Source organism: Aquarana catesbeiana, linkage group LG02, assembly GCF_042186555.1.
Source record: "Aquarana catesbeiana isolate 2022-GZ linkage group LG02, ASM4218655v1, whole genome shotgun sequence".
NCBI classification, from domain to species: Eukaryota; Metazoa; Chordata; class Amphibia; order Anura; family Ranidae; genus Aquarana; species Aquarana catesbeiana.
The window spans coordinates 810,781,797-810,796,356 of NC_133325.1; the positions used below are offsets into that span (position 1 = coordinate 810,781,797).

A 14,560-nucleotide genomic window follows, 5' to 3' on the forward strand; every position below is an offset into this window, starting at 1 on the left:
TACATTAATCTCTGTCCTTCCAGTGATGTCATATTGTTACATTGTATCATTCCCCATCATGTACATTAATCTCTGTCCTTCCAGTGATGTCATAGTGTTACATTGTATCATTCCCCATCATGTACATTAATCTCTGTCCTTCCAGTGATGAAGGAAATGGAACTGGAAGCCCTGACACAGAATTTGACAGCAGAATGCAGCGTGACTCTTCCAGGAGACTCCGGGAAATGCGAACCTCTGACTATCAATGACAACGGGATCTGCGGTGAGAAATTTTTGGTGATTCAGTCTTTCCTCCTTCCCTTTACCACAGACATTTCCCCCTCCTCTCTAATGGAGACACAGCAGAGATTCCACAGACTTCACTCACTCATCTTTATAGATTATTGTCTATCTCTATTGTTGATCAGCTGGGAATGGGGTGCCAGATTTACATGGGAAGGGATTAGGATGGGTATGGGGGTACTGCATTTTAATAGAAGATGATTAGGTTGGGAATGGGAAGCCCAGTTTTCAATGGAAGAGGATTAGGTTGGGAATGGGAAGCCCACATTTCAGTGGAAAAGGATTAAGTTGGAAATAGGAAGCCCACATTTCAGTGGAAAAGGATTAAGTTGGAAATGGGAAGCCCACATTTCAGTGGAAAAGGATTAAGTTGGAAATAGGAAGCCCACATTTCAGTGGAAGAGGATGAGGTTGGGAATGGGAAGCCCACATTTCAGTGGAAAAGGATTAAGTTGGAAATAGGAAGCCCACATTTCAGTGGAAGAGGATGAGGTTGGGAATGGGAAGCCCACATTTCAGTGGAAAAGGATTAAGTTGGAAATAGGAAGCCCACATTTCAGTGGAAAAGGATTAAGTTGGAAATGGGAAGCCCACATTTCAGTGGAAAAGGATTAAGTTGGAAATAGGAAGCCCACATTTCAGTGGAAGAGGATGAGGTTGGGAATGGGAAGCCCACATTTCAGTGGAAAAGGATTAAGTTGGAAATAGGAAGCCCACATTTCAGTGGAAGAGGATGAGGTTGGGAATGGGAAGCCCACATTTCAGTGGAAAAGGATTAAGTTGGAAATAGGAAGCCCACATTTCAGTGGAAGAGGATGAGGTTGGGAATGGGAAGCCCACATTTCAGTGGAAAAGGATTAAGTTGGAAATAGGAAGCCCACATTTCAGTGGAAAAGGATTAAGTTGGAAATAGGAATCCCACATTTCAGTGGAAAAGGATTAAGTTGGAAATAGGAAGCCCACATTTCAGTGGAAGAGGATGAGGTTGGGAATGGGAAGCCCACATTTCAGTGGAAAAGGATTAGGTTGGGAATGGGAAGCCCACATTTCAGTGGAAGAGGATGAGGTTGGGAATGGGAAGCCCACATTTCAGTGGAAAAGGATTAGGTTGGGAATGGGAAGCCCACATTTCAGTGGAAGAGGATGAGGTTGGGAATGGGAAGCCCACATTTCAGTGGAATTGGATTAGGTTGGGAATGTGATTAGAATGAGAATAGGCTAGGAACAGGGTACCACGTTGTAATGGAAATGGAATTGGCTGGGGACAGGGCGCCAGTTTTCATTGGAATGTGATTAGGTTGAGAATAGAGTGCCATATATCAATAGAATGATATGGCTGGGAATGGGATGACCTACTTTCATGGATTGAAATTAGATTGGGAATACGATTAGACATGGAATAGGATGCCACGTTTTAAAGGAATGGGTTTAGGTTCAGAGTGGGATTAGGTTTGAAATTGGGTGCCACATTTTAGTGGAATGTATTAAGCTGGGAATAGGATAAGGCTGGGAATGGGGTGCCACATTTCAGTGGAATGGAATTAGGTTTGGAATGTGATTAGACATAGAAATAGAGTACTACAATTCAATGGAATATAATTAGGGGGTACCACAGTAGAAAAGGACAGGATAAAGTTAGGAATAGGGTGTCACATGGTTAGGGTGGAAATGGGCTGCAACATTTCAGAAGTATGGGACTGGGTTGAGAATGGAGTTCCACATTTTAATGAGAAGGGTTATGTTGGGAATAGGATGCCACATTTCAATGGAATATTTGAGGTCTCCTCACAAGATAGGTGTGTTGAATTTCGCCTTGCAGTACAAATGTTAACACATCTTTGTACTGCACCTCAGTTTAGTTTCATGAAATATCTGGCATCCTGCTGTACTCTACACATGCCCCCTTGTTGGCTCTATTCTTCTAATGTCTGAAATGATTTTTCTCCCACTGTCACTCTGACTTTTTTTGTTGTTGTTCCTCTGTGTCAAGCTTTTCTTTCTCTCTATAATTTGGTGTCCATCTTCCGCAGATGTGGAGAACTGTACTTCTGAGGCCACCCAGGATGCCCAGGACATGGACAACAATTTTCCCCCTCCTGAGAACAACGAGCCAGAGTTCCCTGATGTGCCACCGTTTGTGGAATAGACCATCCACTCCTCTCCAGAGCACCACCCAATCTAAGGACTTGTCACAATTCATCTACTTGTGTGAGAAGCAGCGTCAACCCATGACAGTGGCCCCTCTTTGACTCTGGACTGTATACTGGTTCTCCATGACAACTGCCCCTCGCTGACTCCAGACTGTATACTGGTTCTCCATGACAACTGCCCTTCTCTGACTCTGGACTGTATACTGGTTCTCAGTGACAATTCCCCATCGCTGACTCCATATTGTATGCTGGTTCTCCATGACAGCAGCCTATGAGATGCTGGACTGTATACTAGTCCTCGATGCAGGGCCGGGACAAGGGGAGGGCAGGAGGGAGCAGCTGCTGTGGGCGCAGTAAAGCAAAGGTGCAAATAATGGAGTGGTACACCAATGCTACAGCATATATTAATAGAGGAGGAGGGGGGCGCAATTCTGCATCCTTGCTCTGGGCACTGGATGACCCTGTCCCGGTACTGCCTCCATGACTACACCACTTCTCTGACCCAGGACTGTATACTGGTTCTTTATGACAGCGGCCCCTCTCTGACCCAGGACTGTATACTGGTTCTTTATGAGAGCGGCCGCTCTCTGACCCAGGACTGTATACTGATTCTTTATGACAGCGGTCCCTCTCTGACCCAGGACTGTGTACTGGTTCTTTATGACAGCGGCCCCTCTCTGACCCAGGACTGTATACTGGTTCTTTATGACAGCGGTCCCTCTCTGACCCAGGACCGTATACTGATTCTTTATGACAGCGGTCCCTCTCTGACCCAGGAACGTATACTGGTCCTTTATGACAGCGGTCCCTCTCTGATCCAGGACTGTATACTGGTTCTTTATGACAGTGGCCCCTCTCTGAGTCAGGACTGTATACTTGTTCTTTATGACAGCAGTCCCTCTCTGACTCAGGACTATATACTGGTTCTTTATGACAGCGGTCCCTCTCTGACCCAGGACTGTATACTGGTTCTCCATGACAGGAGTCCCTCTCTGACCCAGGACTGTATACTGGTTCTCCATGACAGGAGTCCCTCTCTGACCCAGGACTGTATACTGGTTCTTTATGACAGGAGTCCCTCTCTGACCCAGGACTGTATACTGGTTCTCCATGACAGGAGTCCCTCTCTGACCCAGGACTGTATACTGGTTCTCCATGACAGGAGTCCCTCTCTGACCCGGGACTGTATACTGGTTCTCCATGACAGGAGTCCCTCTCTGACCCGGGACTGTATACTGGTTCTCCATGACAGGAGTCCCTCTCTGACCCGGGACTGTATACTGGTTCTCCATGACAGAAGTCCCTCCCTGACCCGGGACCGTATACTGGTTCTCCATGACAGGAGTCCCTCCCTGACCCGGGACCGTATACTGGTTCTCCATGATAGGAGCCCCTCTCTGACCCGGGACCGTATACTGGTTCTCCATGACAGGAGTCCCTCTCTGACCCAGGACTGTATACTGGTTCTCCATGACAGGAGTCCCTCTCTGACCCAGGACTGTATACTGGTTCTCCATGACAGTGGCCCCTCTCTGACCCAGGACTGTATACTGGTTCTCCATGACAGTGGCCCCTCTCTGACCCAGGACAATATGCTGGCTCTGCCATGATACGATCGATTCATATGCAGTATACAGGCCAGGAGTCAAAGAGAGAATAGAAGATGCTTATCACACAGGTGAGGCCAGTCCTGGCGAATCATCTCACAGCCAATCTGTGCCTCCTTCCATTATTTATCACAAGCAAGAATATAATAACTTACCATTTCACTGCGCTATTCATAGTGTGACTTGGGAAGTCAGAACGAGGAAGTGAAGATGATGGATTGGTGGTGACAGAGAAAAATAACAATGAAAAAATGAAAAATGTCATAAAAATGTTTTAAAGAAAAGTCACCACCGTGAGAAAAAATTCCTTCTATTTTGTGCAGACATTTGCAGATTGCGTAACATCACTTTTTTTATACATCGTCCCCCATAACCCAACACCCCAGTGCCCAGGTCCGGGGAGTATATCTGCCCCCCACACTCCGGGGGGGGCCAGGAATGGTTGTTACAAGCTGTACAGAGTTGGTGTGTTATGTAACACTGCGGGTTCAGGAACACTCAGCTTCACTCAGCCTACAACCAGCACTGACATGGTTGCTCTGATGTAAATATCTAGTCACTTAGACCCTCAGTTCTGCTTCAGGAGGACATTGAATGCAGATTGAGGTGCAAGGGGCTAGATTAGGGATGAAGGACCTTTGAGAATGGAGTAAGGTTGGCAATGGGGGTTAAGCTGCAAAAAGGATTAGGCTGGGATGGGATTAGGCTAAGAATGGGATAAGGCTGGGAATGGGGTTAGGCTGCAAATGGGATTAGGCTTGAAATAGTAGAAGTAGGCTGGGAATAGGGTGAGGCTCTGATTAGGGTTATCTTGGGAATGGGAGGAGGTTGGAGATGGGATTAGGTTGGGGAGGGTCTGAAGTTGGGAATAGGGTGAGACTGGTAATTAGGTTAGGTTGGGAGCTGGGTGAGGTCAGGAATGGGACTAGATTAGGAATGGAGTGAGGCTGGAAATGGGGTGAGGTTGAGAATGAGGTTTGGTTGACAATGGGGTTAGGCAAGGAATGGGGTGAGGCTGGGAATGGGGTGAGGTTGGGAAAGGAGTGAGGCTGGAATGGGGTGTGAATGGGAATGGGATGAGGCTGGGAATGGGGTGTGATTGGGAATGGAGTTAGGCTGAGAGTGGGGTGAGGTTGGGGATAGATTAAGGCTGGGGATGGGGTGAGGTTGGGAAAGGAGTGAGGCTGGGAATGGGGTGTGGTTGAGAATGAAGTGAGGCTGGGAATGGGGTGTGGTTGGGAATGAAGTGAGGCTGGGAATGGGGTGTGGTTGGGAATAAAGTGAGGCTGAGAATGGAGTGAGGCTGGGAATGGGGGAGGATTGGAATGGAGTAAGGCTGAGAATGGGGTGAGGTTTGGAATAAAGTGAGGCTGAGAATGGGGTGAGGTTGGCAATTAGGGTAGATTGGGAATGGGGTGAGGCTGGACATGGGGTGAGGTTGAGAAAGAGATTTGGTTGAGAATGGGGTTAGGCTGGGAATGGGGTGAGGTTGGTAACAGATTAAGGGTGGAAATGGGGTGATATTGGCAATGGAATAAGGTTTGGAATGGGGCAAAGTTGGGAATGGGGTGAGGTTGATAATTAAGTTAGATTGGGAATTGGGTGAGGTTGGGAATAGGGTAGGGCTGGGGATGGGATAGGTCTGGGGGAGGGATAAGGCTGGGGATGGGATAAGGCTGGGGATGGGATAAGGCTGGGGAAGGGATAAGTCTGGGGATGGGATAAGGCTGGGGATGGGATAAGGCTGGGGAAGGGATAAGTCTGGGGATGGGATAAGGCTGGGGAAGGGATAAGGCTGGGGATGGGATAAGGCTGGGGAAGGGATAAGTCTGGGGATGGGATAAGGCTGGGGAAGGGATAAGGCTGGGGATGGGATAAGGCTGGGGATGGGATAAGGCTGGGGATGGGATAAGGCTGGGGAAGGGATAAGGCTGGGGAAGGGATAGGTCTGGGTGAGGGATAAGGCTGGGGGTGGGATAAGGCTGGGGGTGGGATAAGGCTGGGGGTGGAATAAGGCTGGGGATGGGATAGGTCTGGGTAAGGGATAAGGCTGGGGATGGGATAAGGCTGGGGATGGGATAAGGCTGGGGGTGGGATAAGGCTGGGGGTGGGATAGGTCTGGGTAAGGGATAAGGCTGGGGATGGGATAAGGCTGGGGATGGGATAAGGCTGGGGATGGGATAAGGCTGGGGGTGGGATAAGGCTGGGGGTGGGATAAGGCTGGGGATGGGATAAGGCTGGGGATGGGATAAGTCTGGGGAAGGGATAAGGCTGGGGATGGGATAAAGCTGAGGATGGGATAAGGCTGGGGATGGGATAAGGCTGGGGAAGGGATAAGGCTGGGGAAGGGATAAGGCTGGGGAAGGGATAAGGCTGGGGAAGGGATAAGGCTGGGGAAGGGATAAGGCTGGGGAAAGGATAAGGCTGGGGAAGGGATAGGGCTGGGGATGGGATAGGGCTGGGGATTGGGTAAGGTCGTCAATGGAATTGGGTTGGAGTGGGGAGTGGTTGATAACTGGTGAAAAAAAATAATAATGTAATGAGATATATTTTTGTGCTATGATAGGAAGATATCCAAGACAGCCGACATTAGACCGTGTGCGAATGTTTTACCGTATTTCATTATTATAGAATTTACTTTGTTACCTTTTCAAGTTGGGTTCTTTTTCTCATTATTAGGTTTCTGTTTGTGATGTTTATGATGATTGGTTTAAAAGGGCTTCAAAAAGTTCAAATGAAATCAGAAAACTTCACATGACTTCTGAAATTTTTTAGCCCAAAGAAAACAGGAAGTATTGTTACAGCGAGTGTCCTAATGTGCCTCTAAAACCCGGCCAAACCTTTTTCTTCCTTTTTGGATGGACATCATTATATTTACAGATGTGGCCCTGGGGTGACTCGATTGTTAATATTACAGTCATAGATTTGATAGGTGGGAGTTCAGGACATCCTTTGGGGGAGTGAAAGTCTCACCTACATAAACATAAAGACTAAAAGTAGAATATACACAGAGAGCTAACCCTCTGAGCCTACCCTGAAAAATACTTTGTTTGTTCCAAACTACCCAGCAAGAGTCAGATCTTTATAGAGTACTACACATCGCACCAAGTGTAACAGTCAGGACTATACCATGTACACCATAGTATACAACGTGTAGCGGTAAGGACTATACCATGTACACCATAGTATAGAACGTATAGCGGTAATGACTATATCATGTACACCATAGTATAGAACGTATAGCGGTAATGACTATATCATGTACACCATAGTATACAACGTGTAGCGGTAAGGACTATATCATGTACACCATAGTATACAACGTGTAGCGGTAATGACTATATCATGTACACCATAGTATACAACGTGTAGCGGTAAGGACTATATCATGTACACCATAGTATACAATGTAAGGACTATATCATGTACACCATAGTATAGAACGTATAGCGGTAAGGACTATATCATGTACACCATAGTATACAACGTGTAGCGGTAAGGACTATATCATGTACACCATAGTATACAATGTAAGGACTATATCATGTACACCATAGTATAGAACGTATAGCGGTAAGGACTATATCATGTACACCATAGTATACAACGTGTAGCGGTAAGTACTATATCATGTACACCATAGTATACAATGTAAGGACTATATCATGTACACCATAGTATACAATGTATAGCGGTAAGGACTATACCATGTACACCATAGTAACAACGTGTAGCGGTAGGGACCATGGGACTATTCCATGTACACCATAGTATACAACGTATAGCGGTAAGTATTATATCATGTACACCATAGTATATAACGTGTAGTGGTAAGGACTATATCATGTACACCATAGTATACAACGTATAGCAGTAGGGACTATGGGACTATACCATGTACACCATAGTATACAATGTAAGGACTATATCATGTACACCATAGTATACAACGTGTAGCGGTAAGGACTATATCATGTACATCATAGTATACAACGTGTAGCGGTAAGGACTATATCATGTACACCATAGTATACAACGTGTAGCGGTAAGGACTATATCATGTACACCATAGTATACAATGTAAGGACTATATCATGTACACCATAGTATAGAACGTATAGCGGTAATGACTATATCATGTACACCATAGTATATAACGTGTAGTGGTAAGGACTATATCATGTACACCATAGTATACAACGTATAGCAGTAGGGACTATGGGACTATATCATGTACACCATAGTATACAACATATAGCGGTAAGTACTATATCATGTACACCATAGTATACAACGTATAGCAGTAGGGACTATGGGACTATACCATGTACACCATAGTATACAATGTAAGGACTATATCATGTACACCATAGTATACAACGTATAGCGGTAAGGACTATATCATGTACACCATAGTATACAACGTGTAGCGGTAAGGACCATATCATGTACACCATAGTATACAATGTATATCGGTAAGGACTAGGTATCCTAGGGACCCGTAGATTGCTGGTCAGTGGGAGGAAAAATGCCTCAGTGTCATATATGGGTAAAAATAACCTGTGGTCCATTAAAGGGGGGTTGCTCTGGAGTCAGGGGTCCCTGGGAAGAAAATTATCCTTGAATCTGTGGGAGGAAACAAATTGCAGTGTTGGTGGTGAGGGAAGTCTGGTCTAGTAGTGGGAAGAAAAATATGTTTATGTCCATGTGTCCATGGAAGGATAGATGTCCTGCTGACTTTGGTGTGTGCCGAGGTGCAAAAAGAAAAAAAAAAGATGCATTTTTTGTCAGTGGGGCATGATGGGGGGGGGCATTGATGCTTTCGGATTAGGGGGGGACACCACTGATGCCTGGGGGATGAGGGGAGCAATAGTGCTCAGAGAGGGTGGGGGAATAATGCACAGTAAAGGGTGGAGGGGAACAATGGTACCTAGAGGGAGACGGGGGGACAATAGTTTCCATTGAGGGGTGATATAAAAAAGTTGGTCCCAGTAGGGGGTGAAGGGGAGCAATAGTGCCCATCACGGGGTGGTGAAAAACAATGGTGAACAGTGGTGGTAAGGGGAACAATAGTGCCCATCAGGGACGGGGGAAATAATACTGCCCAGAAGTAGTTATAGAAAGCAATAGTATAGTAGTAGTAGTATACTATAGTAGTTATAGAAAGCAATAGTGCCCATCTGGGGTGGAGGAAAGCAATATTGCCCAATAGGGGATGAAGACTCAATAGTGATCATCAGGGGGTTAGAGAAAACAAAAGTGCCCAATAGGGGGTGAAGGGGAGAAATAGTGCCCATCAAGGGGTGGGAGAAAAAGGTAGCATCCAGTAGTGATTAAAGAGGAGCAATAGTGCCCATCAGGAGTGGAGAAAGCAAAATTGCCCAATAGGGGATGAAGGCTCAATAGTGCCCATCAGGGGGTTAGACAAAACAATAGTGCCCAATAGGGGGTAAGGGGAGCAGTAATGCCCATTGGGGGTGGGGGAAAAATCCTGCCCAATAATAGTTAAAGGAAAGCAATAGTGTCCATCGGGGTGGGGAAAGCAATATTGCCCAATAGGGGATAAAGGCTCAATAGTGCCAATCAGGGGGTGGGAAAAAACAATAGTGTCCAATAGGGGGTGAAGGGGAGAAAAAGTGCCCATCAGGGGGTGGAGAAAACAGTCATGAAAAGTAGGGGGTGAAGTGGAGCAATAGTCCTCATCAGGGGGTGGGGGAAAACAATCATGCCAAGTAGGGGGTGAAGTGGAGCAAAAGTCCTCATCAGAGGGTGGAGAAAACAATCATGAAAAGTAGGGGGTGAAGTGGAGCAATAGTCCTCATCAGGGGGTGGGGGAACCAATCATGCCAAGTAGGGGATGAAGTGGAGCAAAAGTCCTCATCAGGGGGTGGCGGAAAACAACCATGCCAAGTAGGGGATGAAGTGGAGCAATAGAACTCATCAGGGGGTGGGGGAAAACAACCATGCCAAGTAGGGGATGAAGTGGAGCAATAGTCCTCATCAGAGGGTGGAGAAAACAATCATGAAAAGTAGGGGGTGAAGTGGAGCAATAGAACTCATCAGGGGGTGGGGGAAAACAATCATGCCAAGTAGGGGGTGAAGTGGAGCAAAAGTCCTCATCAGGGGGTGGCGGAAAACAACCATGCCAAGTAGGGGATGAAGTGGAGCAATAGTCCTCATCAGAGGGTGGAGAAAACAATCATGAAAAGTAGGGGGTGAAGTGGAGCAATAGTCCTCATCAAGGGGTGGGGGAAAACAATCATGCCAAGTAGGGGGTGAAGTGGAGCAATAGTCCTCATCAGGGGGTGGGGGAAAACAATCATGCCAAGTAGGGGGTGAAGTGGAGCAATAGTCCTCATCAGGGGGTGGGGGAAAACAGTAATGCCCAATAGGGTTGAAGGGGAGCAATAGTACCCATCAGGGGGGTGGAGAAAAAAATGATAGCGCAGAGTGATGGATGGGCAGGAACAATGGTCCTGAGTAAGGGGCGGGGGACATTTTTGTCAGTGGACAACTGCTCCTTTCCTAATCCTCCTGCATACAGACTCTGTAGGGCAGGTGACCACTCTGCAATTCAGAGTCAGATCTGGAGCCAGATTCTGGAATAAATTCTCCAGCACTCTGGGACACTCTGGCTCAGGTACACGGCTCGGATCAAGTGGGATTGTATTAAAATCGAAACCCTCCCCCACTCTGTACAAAACAAAAGAAAAAGTTTGGGCTGGTTAGAAATTCAGTTTTACAGGAAAATAAATTAGAAATGAATGGGACTGTATATGAGGTATGTGCGGCAACAGAAACGCAGTCAGTATAAAAACACAATGTTTATTGCTTAGTAATAATCACATAAAATGTTAGAAACATACATTCATGGGTTTGTGTCCATATTGACAACATGTAACAAACATTGTATATAAAACTGGCAACAACAACAAACTGATACATTGTATAATAAATACATGGCCACTGCATCAAGATAATACATTAGAGGATAAATATATAACAGCCCTCCTAGATGACACGGACCACCTCAGAAACAGAGTATAAAGATAAAAATCTGTATGTATATATATATATATATATAAAACTGGTTGAACCATCCAATGAAGATGAGATGCATTAAATAACCCCTATGCGTTTCGTGGATTTATTCCACTCTTCAGGGGAAAATGCATTAAATATCTGTGAAAAAACACAAAAATAAAAAAAAATAATAGAAAATATTATTGTATAAAACAATCTAGCAAGGGTGCCTGACAAAAAAGAAGAATAGTAACCAAAGGGAGGAGATTGGTATTTACATATTTACATATGAGCTAAATATGAAGTGGTGAGATTGCAACAAAAGTGCAGCTCAAGGCATTATTTTCTATTCCAACACAGAAGTTCTCAAAAAAGATCACTTAACTGGCGCTTAGGAAAAGGAACTAATAACATGAAAAAAGCAGCTGCTATAGTAAAACAAACATTTCTAAAAAAAAAGGAAGCAATCAACTACAAAAAGTAATCTTTGGAACTAAAAGTTTTACATAAAAAACTAACATTCTGCTTAAAAAATTGTGAATCTGTACTGATTGGACCTTGAAGAAGGGGACATACCCCGAAAGCTTGTCCTGAAAAATTGTATGTTAGTGCAAATAAAAAAAGTATCACGGACAGTACTCAATTTTCTCTGTCACAATTGCACTAATACGGCTACAACAAATCACATAAAAAACTTGATAGTCTATAAATCCAGCTGGAAACGGAATTCAAACACAGTCTTTTGCAAATAACAGTTCCTAAAGAGGTTCATCAGCTGTTTTAAACGTTCAACCATCGATCAATCTAGTGCTTAAAGCAGAGGTCCACCCTAAAAAAAAAGAAATTGCATGAAAAAATTCCTTAAAAAATGGAGGAAAAAAAAAATACATTTTTGACTCACCTGAAATGGCTGTTGCTAGGCAGTCTTCCTAATCTGCCTCTTCCTACCCTGCGGTGATCTTCAGTCTTCTGCTCCCCGTGTTGTCTTCTGGGGAATGGGGCGCTGTGTGTTATGGGAACTGTGTGTGTCCCACAACACATAGCGTCCCATTCACAAAGCGCTGCGTGACTCGTGCATGCGCAGTAGGAAACGGGCAGTGAAGCTGTAAGGCTCCACAGCCTGTTTCCCTTAGTTAGGATGGTGATGCCGGGACCCAAGAGCCAAGGGACGGGTCGGCCTCGGGCGGCTGACATCGCGGGCACCCAGGACAGGTAAGTGTGCTTATTTAAAGTCAGCAGCTACAGTGTTTGTAGCTGCTGACTTTTAATTTTTTTTTTCCCGGCCGGAACCCCGCTTTAAGATCCCTCTAGGAATTGCACTCACCAGAAAGAAGATCAATCAAAGCCTTATAATATAAGTGAAGTGGCTACGATCGCTGCCAGAGGAACGTCCGTCCGATCCACAGTGAACGATCAACAGATCTGGAAACCAACACTCACGTCCTCTGATTCACCAAGATCCAATCAACTGGGAGCCGTCCATAATCCTCGGGCAAATAAGGAGAGAGGAAGCCTCATAGTGTAAAACTGTAAAGCTTTTTATTATTATATTATATATATTATATTATATATTGTACTCACAAACAAATGGTAATAGGAAGCATCAAATGAATGGTATCACGGTGCATTCAGTTCTGTCAATCTCACCACCTATCAGAGAGCTGTGATCATCCGTGGTGGTTCCCGGGGAGAAAACAGAGACAATGACCTGTATGGCATGGTGTTTTTTCACAGATATTTAATGCACTTGCCCCTGAAGAGTGGAATAAATCCACGAAAGGCGTAGGGCTTATTTGATGCAACTCATCTTCATTGGAAGGTTCAACCAGTTTTATATTTATATACATACAGATTTTTATCTTTATTCTCTGTTTCTGAGGTGGTCCGTGTCATCTAAGAGGGCTGTTATATATTTATCCTATAATACATTATCTTGATGCAGCGGCCATGTATTTATTATACAATGTATCAATTTGTTGTTGTTGCCAGTTTTATATACAATGTTTGTTACATGTTGTCAATATTGATACAAACATATGAATAGGTTTTTCTAACGTTTCTAATCATTACTAAGCACTACACATCGTGTTTTTATACTCACTGCGTTTCTGTTCACACACCTCATATTAAGTCTCATTCATTTCTACTTTGTTTCTACTAGATCTGGGATGGAGATGTATTCACATACGTTTCATATAAAATCCCACTAAGTTCCCCCCTCTTTTCAGTTTAACCACTAGTCGTTATTATACCGCGGCATGTTGGCTCTCCTCGCCATAACTGTACGTCGGCCTTGTAAATAGCCTTATCTGGCTACGTCACCCCCGCCGCGTGACGTAGGAGCTGATTCACGTGCCCCGTGGCCGCAATGTCCGACGGGCACCTGCGATTGGCACTGAGAGAGACAGAACGGGGGATCTGTAAACAGACAGATTCCCATTCTGTCAGGGAGAGGAGAGAAGATCTGCTGTACCTAGTGATCAGGAACAGCGATCTCTCTCCTCCTCCCCCAGTCAGTCCCCTCCCCCCCACAGTTAGAAACACCTCCCTAGAGAACACTTAACCCCTTGATCGCCCCCTAGTGTTAACCCCTTCCCTGCCAGTGACATTTATACAGTAATCAGTGGCTATTTTTTTTAGCTCTGATGCTGTATAAATGTCACTGGTTCCAAAAAAAGTGTCAAAAGTGTCCGATCTGTTCACCGCAAACCCGCTAAAAATCGCAGATCGCCACCATTACTAGTAAAAATATATATATATATATATATATATATATATATATATATATATATATATATATATATATATATATATATATAAATATATATATATATATATATATTAAAAACACCATAAATCTATTCCCTATTTTGTAGATGCTATATTTTTTGCGCAAACCAATCAATATACGCTTATTGCATTTTTTTTATCAAAAATATGTAGAAGAATACATATTGACCTAAACTGATGAACAAATTATTTTTTTTTAAACTTTTTGGGGTATTTATTATAGCAAAAAGATAAAAATATTGTTTTTTGTTTTTTTCAAAATTGTCGCTCTTCTTTTGTTTATAGCACAAAAAATAAAAACTGCAGAGGTGATCAAATACCTCCAAAAGAAAGCTCTGTTTGTGGGGGGAAAAAAGGACCTCCATTTTGTTTGGCTACAGCGTCGCACGACCGCGCAATTGTCAGTTAAGGCGACACAGTGCCTAATCACAAAAAAAGGGCTGGTCATTAAGGGGGCAAATCCTTTCCGGGGCTGAAGTGGTTAACAGGAAAGATTTTGAAAAAATAGAAGCTTGACAATGTTTAAGTGATCAGAATGAAAATGATAATTTCCACACCAAGATACAGGAAATCTTCAAACACGACGTGTAGGTGAGAACGGAAGGAAGCCTGATTTCAGCTCTTGATAAATGTGCCCCATAAATGATGAATTGTCTTCATTGGACGGTTTCTGCTGGAAATTATTCTGTTCCGCTTCATTCTAAT

General features: G+C 44.4%; 1 protein-coding gene across 1 annotated transcript in view; it reads left to right on the top strand.

Moving 5' to 3' along the window:
• LOC141129509 (uncharacterized) overlaps window positions 1-5,263 on the top strand; it is a 68,420-nt gene extending 63,157 nt beyond the window's left edge. Inside the window, exons 6-7 of the mRNA XM_073617588.1 lie at window positions 146-265; window positions 2,316-5,263. Coding sequence (XP_073473689.1) covers window positions 146-265; window positions 2,316-2,431 — 236 coding nt within the window. The 3' untranslated portion in view covers window positions 2,432-5,263. The remainder of the gene's footprint in view (window positions 1-145; window positions 266-2,315) is intronic.
• Window positions 5,264-14,560: the final 9,297 nt, after the last annotated feature.